Source organism: Acipenser ruthenus, chromosome 3 (assembly GCF_902713425.1).
Source record: "Acipenser ruthenus chromosome 3, fAciRut3.2 maternal haplotype, whole genome shotgun sequence".
Taxonomy (NCBI): domain Eukaryota; kingdom Metazoa; phylum Chordata; class Actinopteri; order Acipenseriformes; family Acipenseridae; genus Acipenser; species Acipenser ruthenus.
Genome location: NC_081191.1, coordinates 67,275,569 through 67,284,058, shown reverse-complemented (window position 1 = coordinate 67,284,058; position 8,490 = coordinate 67,275,569). Strand labels below are relative to the sequence as shown.

General features: G+C 37.0%; 1 protein-coding gene across 4 annotated transcripts in view; it reads left to right on the top strand.

The window, feature by feature from the left end:
• Positions 1–8,490, top strand: part of LOC117394760 (phosphatidate phosphatase LPIN2-like) — a 35,744-nt gene that overhangs the window by 2,126 nt on the left and 25,128 nt on the right. Inside the window, exon 1 of one of the 4 annotated variants that reach the window (XM_059015253.1) lies at positions 8,120–8,431. The exons of 1 other annotated variant lie outside the window; for it this stretch is intronic. In XM_059015253.1, coding sequence (XP_058871236.1) covers positions 8,354–8,431 — 78 coding nt within the window. In that variant the 5' untranslated portion in view covers positions 8,120–8,353. Of the gene's footprint in view, positions 1–8,119; positions 8,432–8,490 lie in introns of those variants that run through there. 2 more of the 4 variants (XM_059015241.1, XM_033993294.3) reach the window with 2 other exon arrangements.

Below are 8,490 nucleotides of genomic sequence, written 5' to 3'. Positions count from 1 at the left end.
CCGCTTTCCAGCCCTTCGGCGAACAAACTGCCTTCTGCTACAGCCAAATATTTCAAATTTTGACTCATCAGTCCAGAGCACCTGCTGCCATTTTTCTGCACCCCAGTTCCTGTGTTTTCGTGCATAGTTGAGTCGCTTGGCCTTGTTTCCACGTCGGAGGTATGGCTTTTTGGCCGCAAGTCTTCCATGAAGGCCACTTCTGACCAGACTTCTCCGGACAGTAGATGGGTGTACCAGGGTCCCACTGTTTTCTGCCAATTCTGAGCTGATGGCACTGCTGGACATCTTCCGATTGCGAAGGGAAGTAAGCATGATGTGTCTTTCATCTGCTGCAGTAAGTTTCCTTGGCCGACCACTGCGTCTACGGTCCTCAATGTTGCCCGTTTCTTTGTGCTGCTTCAAAAGAGCTTGGACAGCACATCTGGAAACCCCTGTCTGCCTTGAAATTTCTGCCTGGGAGAGACCTTGCTGATGCAGTATAACTACCTTGTGTCTTGTTGCTGTGCTCAGTCTTGCCATGGTGTATGACTTTTGACAGTAAACTGTCTTCAGCAACCTCACCTTGTTAGCTGAGTTTGGCTGTTCCTCCCCCAGTTTTATTCCTCCTACACAGCTGTTTCTGTTTCAGTTAATGATTGTGTTTCAACCTACATATTGAATTGATGATCATTAGCACCTGTTTGGTATAATTGTTTAATCATACACCTGACTATATGCCTACAAAATCCCTGACTTTGTGCAAGTGTACCTAGAAGAATTGATGCTGTTTTGAAGGCAAAGGGTGGTCACACCAAATATGGATTTGATTTTGATTTTTCTTCTGTTCACTCACTTTGCATTTTGTTAATTGATAAATATAATCTATTAACATGTCTATTTTTGAAAGCATTCTTACTTTACAGCATTTTTTCACACCTTCCTAAAACTTTTGCACAGTACTGTATATATATATATACAACCATCAGGGAATGTTCCAACAAACCTTTATCCTAATGATTCAGGACTGCAGAGAGAACTTGGTCGCACACCTTGCGTTTTTCCTTATTGATCCACACTACTCAAGTTTTCCAAGATTGAACTCATTTTATTTCTTTTACTGAACAAACTTTAAAAAAAAAAGAAGCAAAAAAAAAATTAAGTATTTCTGATCCACGGCCACGACGCGTTTCACCTGATAAACTAATATTATTATTGATAAACCACCTGATAACTATTTATTATTATTATTATTATTATTATTATTATTATTATTATTATTATTATTATTATTATTATTTATTTCTTAGCAGACGCCCTTATCCAGGGCAACTTACAATTGTTACAAGATATCACATTAATTTTACATACAATTACCCATTTATACAGTTGGGTTTTTACTGGAACAATCTAGGTAAAGTACCTTGCTCAAGTGTACAGCAGCAGTGTCCCCCACTAGGGATTGAACCCACGACCCTCTGGTCAAGAGTCCAGAGCCCTAACCACTACTCTACACTGTACCCATAAATACATTTCTTACTACTGTATATAACAAAACCATACCTCCGATACTGTAACTTAAAGTTGAACTACATTATAGGCCTATAAGCTGAAGTCCTGCCCATTCACCAATCTTGAAACCAAGCAAAAAAAGGCATTCAATTTGAACCAAGAAACATTATGATAGCTTTTTTCCATTAAAGCTTATTATGCAAAAGGTAGGATACATAATGTTTAGAACACGACTAAGTAAAGTACACATTCAGTGATATCAGATCAATGTATTGACTTATTCACATATGTAACTTAGTGTAAGTGGCACTCTTGCACTTCATCAGTACATACTTATTGTACACAGCTTCATAGCATTTATTTTCCACAGAGATTCAGTTTCTGTACACAAATAGCTTCTAGGGTTTTCCTAGACAAATTTGGACAGAACTCTGTGTGAACTTTACAATATTGAATATTCGCTCATTCTCTGCATTACTGTGGGGTATTATCAGTATGGTTAGCATCACGGCAAACGATGCAAACTTTGGTTAGTCTGTTGCTGGATACGAGATCCTCCCTATATTGTACCATGCATTGTCTGCCCTGTCTGACTGAAGTATATCTTCTGGGATGTTCTCTACTTGATATGCAGCAAACTCATTTTCCAAATGATTCAGCCTGTCACCTGATACCAAGTAAAATCTTCTGACAAAATACATCACAGATTCAGATTTGGCATTTCCCTTCTGCCTGATGTCTGCCACTTCTGCATGTTTTAGGACCTCATCATGCACTGGCAATTTGCTGGCAATGTTGGAACTTGCCTCTGCATAATATTCTCTGACAGACTTAAAGACGGTCTTCTCCTCTTTTGTTAGCTTCCCACCCTTCTTGCATTCTTCCAAATATCCCCTTGTTTTGGCACCAATCACTAACTCTTCTCTGTCCTTTAGTATTTTTTCTGTCCCTTACATCTATGATGAATGTGAACCTCTCACTAGTGATTACTGATGGCTTGATAAACTTGCTGAGAAGGACCACATGCAAGGTTCTCGCTTTAGAACATGAATTCATGACTATTCTCTCTGTAGAAGTGCATTAAAGCCCTCAAAACATGGCAAGGTCAACTTCACTAGGGTTTTTCTAAGCTGCACTGTATTCTACAGAAACTGATGTCTGGCTTGCCAACTGCTATTGTAGGTTTTACACCACTGTTCTTGCAAACAACTTTCTCTATCTTATCCTTGCCTCTCTCTGAAAAGCAAGCACTAGATACATTTTATGCACTATGGCTGTCTATAGATAGTAATCTTATACTCCCATCCTTGCTATATAATAATCAGATTTTATTAGTTTCTACTGTTATGTTAATTTGGTGTCTGTTTGAATCAACTGTAATATTGCTGGCCACTGTAACACAAGTAAATAAATATACAGGCTACATTGTGTGTGTATTAAAAAAAATATATTAATACAACTTAAATAATAATTCCACAAAAAAAAGGTAGTAGCCTACATTGATTTTTTATTTTTTTTTAAAGTGCTGACAACTGTACTCTGTAAACATCTTCCATTATAATAGGTGTATAATTTTCATCAGAACAGATCAAATTATATCTTTATTAGTTGCAGAAGACACCTTACCAGCCCTCAACTTCATACTGCCGGTATCAGTGGACATTTCACTTGCGGTCACAACTGAACCTAAATGTCAATAATTGAATGCACATTTAGTTACTTTTGCTTAATTTAAGGAAAACATTAGCTACAGACGTGCTCAAATTTGTTGGTACCCTTACAGCTCATTGAAATAATGCTTCATTCCTCCTGAAAAGTGATGAAATTAAAAGCTATTTTATCATGTATACTTGCATGCCTTTGGTATGTCATGGAATAAAGCAAAGAAGCTGTGAAAAGAGATGAATTATTGCTTATTCTACAAAGATATTCTAAAATGGCCTGGACACATTTGTTGGTACCCCTTAGAAAAGATAATAAATAATTGGATTATAGTGATATTTCAAACTAATTAGTTTATTTAATTAGTATCACACATGTCTCCAATCTTGTAATCAGTCATTCAGCCTATTTAAATGGAGAAAAGTAGTCATTGTGTGCACCACACTGAACATGGACCAGAGAAAGCAAAGGAGAGAGTTGTCTGAGGAGATCAGAAAGAAAATAATAGACAAGCATGGTAAAGGTAAAGGCTACAAGACCATCTCCAAGCAGCTTGATGTTCCTGTGACAACAGTTGCAAATATTATTAAGAAGTTTAAGGTCCATGGAATTGTAGCCAACCTCCCTGGGCGCGGCCGCAAGAGGAAAATCGACCCCAGACTGAACAGAAGGATAGTGCGAATGGTAGAAAAAGAACCAAGGATAACTGCCAAAGAGATACAAGCTGAACTCTAAGGTGAAGGTACGTCAGTTTCTGATCGCACCATCCGTCGCTTTTTGAGCGAAAGTGGGCTCCATGGAAGAAGACCCAGGAGGACTCCACTTTTGAAAAAAAAAAACATAAAAAAGCCAGACTGGAATTTGCTAAAATGCATATTGACAAGCCACAATCCTTCTAGGAGAATGTCCTTTGGACAGATGAGTCAAAACTGGAGCTTTTTGGCAAGTCACATGAGCTCTATGTACACAGACGAAAAATGAGGCTTTCAAAGAAAAGAACACCATACCAACAGTGAAACATGGAGGAGGCTCGGTTATGTTTTGGGGTTGCTTTGCTGCACCTGGCACAGGGTGCCTTGAATCTGTGCAGGGCACAATGAAATCTCAAGACTATCAAGGCATTCTGGAGCGAAACGTACTGCCCAGTGTCCGAAAGCTCTGTCTCAGTCGCAGGTCATGGGTCCTCCAACAGGATAATGACCCAAAACACACAGCTAAAAGCACCCAAGAATGGATAAGAACAAAACATTGGACTATTCTGAAGTGGCCTTCTATGAGTCCTGATCTGAATCCTATCGAACATCTATGGAAAGAGCTGAAACTTGCAGTCTGGAGAAGGCACCCATCAAACCTGAGACAGCTGGAACAGTTTGCTCAGGAAGAGTGGGCCAAACTACCTGTTAACAGGTGCAGAAGTCTCATTGAGAGGTACAGAAAACGTTTGATTGCAGTGATTGCCTCTAAAGGTTGTGCAACAAAATATTAGGTTAGCGGTCCCATCATTTTTGTCCATGCCATTTTCATTTGTTTTCTTATTTACAATATTATGTTGAATAAAAAATCAAAAGCAAAGTCTGATTTCTATTAAATATGGAATAAACAATGGTGGATGCCAATTACTTTTGTCAGTTTCAAGTTATTTCAGAGAAAATTGTGCTTTCTTCGTTTTTTGTGGAGGGGTACCAACAAATTTGAGCACGTCTGTATTTCATATTATTTTCAGTATTTGTACTTTTGTGGATTTTTAAATTAAAATCATTGTACCTTTCAAATTTCTGAAAATGTAATAATAATAATAATAAAATGGCAATCAAATAAATCTTCCAGTTTTAATAAACTACTATCACAAAATGTATTTTCCAATTAAATTAAGAATTAATGACCCATTTTCCTAATTTGCATATGCATGAATACACAACAAATGAACATGTCATTTTAAAAATAAAGCTAATTCAAATTACACAAAAACAGTTACGCATACTTTTCCTAGTTTCTGCCACTGTGGAGGATGGCTTGCATGGTAGCTTTTTAGTCTTGGTTGGCATCTCACTAGACTGGCTTTATATACTACCTTGCTGGGACCTGATGAAGTGCAGAACAAATATATTGATCGTTCATTAATGACCATCATACTAAAAAACACTGTTTTAAAATTAATATATAATGAAAGGATCGTATATACCTTTTGTTTACTTTGCAGAATTCCACTAGTGCAGGCCACTGCTGAAGCAATCTATCAATACACTTGCCTAGACTGAGTACAATAATTTATGGAACAATAGGGAAACAGGGAAATCAACGTTAGTACCAAAATACAATCGGGTGTGTAGTAGTTGAGCTGCAGAAGTTGTTGATTTAATATGGTTTGATAAATTGTTGCCCAAAATCAAACCACGACTGCGATCATAATGATTTCTAAATATGCATGTATGAAACCGACAGGGACAGTGCTGTGTAGCCTTTTTTTATATGAGATCACTGTCCTTATACAACTAGCTTTAACAATTTATTATTATTAGTGCTTCTATAATAATTTTCATATAAATAATGCAATTTATATGTGCATTATATATAAAGTTATTCTTAAGCAAACACCTGGTGTTCACATGTTTCAGGATCTTCCTTGCTTCAGTGCCACACAAGTCCTGGCACTGTTTCAATTGATTGTGCTGTTAGCCACTTTTGTCCAGGTAGTAATATATGTCTATAAGGAGCTGTGGCAAAGTGGTTAATAGTGTGCAGGTGCAGGTGATTAAAGAACAGACAGACAATTGTAATCCAGGTGCAAAGGTTTGTTTTATTTGTTTTTGTCCAATGCCTGACGGCGAAACAAACAGTAAACAATAATGAAGGTAAATAATACAGCAGCGTGTATTACTTAATTTATAATCCCCGGGTTTGCCCCGCAAATAATAGTCCTGTTTTTATTATACACCCACGCAAAACACAAAACAGAAACACAAGTCTGTTAGTGTGTGAATTGATCCACTGACAAAACAATTGGCAAATATCACAATTGTCCAAATGAAACTGCCGTTTGTACTCGCAGGGTATCGAATGACAGCATCTAACACAGATATTTTGGCATATTAGATGGCTTGAATATTAACAGAATTAAAACCTTTCCTGTATATACAGGTGCTCATTCACAGCAGTGGACAAAAATGGTATTTGAGCTCCATCTATGGCAAATTTCTTGATCTAATAAATAGCACAGATTACAAAATGCAGTACTTTTTTAAAATTTGAATTGTTATTTTAATAAATATACTTATATCTTTGCAAAAACTTAGTTAATGCATCAGCTAGGGTTGATATTAAAATGACAAAAGTAGGGAAATGCGATGTTAGGGTTTTTAACCCTAATTCTGCATTCCCTCCCACCCCCTTACAAGCAGTGGAAGAGACAAGGCAACACAAGCAACCACAGACAGCCGTCATCACTTAAAACAAACAACATACAACTCTCTGCAGATAACACAAGAGACATCATGGTCCACAACATGTACAGCCCAACTGTAACGGTGAGGCCTCCCATTAAATTGTATTCTGTTGCTCATCCAGTATGACACTGAAAAACTCTTGGTTGATCTGTGTTGTTGGTGCTGTCCTCTCAAACTGACGGGTCAAAAACATATTATTTTTCAACAAAACGTATTCTAACGTTATTTTAAGATGACTGAACAAGACAGTACTCAATCAAGTAATAGTATATCCAAACATTTGAATAAATCAATTGTGTATTACAGGTGTCCAATCATGAGTGAGCAGAGGTGGGACATAACTGGGAGTTTAACCAAGGGGGAAAAAAATATCACTCGACTACAATGAGCAGTGATAATGTCGCAAATATTCTAAAACAAAGCCCTGTTTATCACTGCATTAATGATTTGCATTTCTGACAATGCTACACGTTCTAAACAAACAACTGAACTTTTGTTTTACTGACATGATTGTGCATTTTTTCATTTAGGTAGATTTACAGTACCTTTTGTGTTAAACTGGCCTTTCAAAGTACAACCATTATCACCTACATGCTCCAACGGGTTTTTACAGTACAGTGATTTTTATGGTAGCAGACTGTAATGACTTTTGATAGTTTTTCATAAGCTCTGACTTAATGTCAACCATCTTATTCAAATGTTGGCACCTGCTTGTCTTTTACAACAGGGCTCATATGCCGGTGAAACCAGATTTTTAGCAAGTGTTCTACACAGTAGCATAGATCTACTGTCAACACATCGTGAAGGCAAAACTCTCTTTGTATTGGAGCATATCTATTCTTTTTATACACATCGCCCCCTCCTGCTGTTATTTACTGTAAGCTGCAATGTACAGTACATAGATCAGTGTGTGTTTTATTTCAGGATAACCATCAGTTTTTATTGCCTGTTTTATGCCTCAATTCTTAGTGAGAATACCCTTCAGAATGTGGTTAGTCGTATTTGGATTGTTAAAACTATATGCAGTTAAATACTATAAGAGGAACCAAGATAAGAGATATATATTTTTTTTTTCATTTTTTCTCTTGGTGGATATTTACTTTTATACAACAACTTATTGAAATGACATTATCTTTCTTTTTTTAGATTCATGTGTTTAGCCTACTGTTGCAATAATACTAAAATAAAACATTTTAGAAGTTCTATTTACTGTACACCAGATACAAAAAAACACCTATAACACTATCTATATCCTTCTGTGCAGCCCTCCCCAAGTGGAATAAATCACTTCAGTTATTCTCAGTCTTTGACTTGTTGTGTAACCTGGACATTAGTTAGAAAATCATTAACAAATAGCTTTGCTTCTTGTGAGGCCCCAGTGCGTGCAGCACATGACTGTGTACAAGGTCTGACCCTGTCCCTATCAGTAAAGCATGGCAAGCCCATTTCCAGGAGTCCCTTATCTATCTGTCAGGCCAGGGACAGCTAATTGGCTCACAATATCTTGTTTTGACACAAGTCTGAAAGTCTCTTTTAAATTTGATAATGATTAAACAGCACGTTGGCGTTATTACAGAATATAAATGTGCTTCTTTCACTTTACACACGACAACAACACCATCAAAGCCAACAGTTCAGCAGCTGTCCGTATTCATTAATTAACATCTGACTAGGTGAAGCTGCGGAACGTCTCTGCTGTAGTCTAACCAGGACTAATTCCTGTGGAAATTGTACCTGCATGGCAATATTGCTGTTGAAAAATGAACTTTTTAGTTAATAATGATGAATTTTATACTGAAGAGGAGAGTGTTACTTCATACAAATCCTCCTGGAACCTGGTAAGTCAGCTGTTTCTATCAGTATCGTGTTACAGTATTCAACAAAAAAAAAAAATATA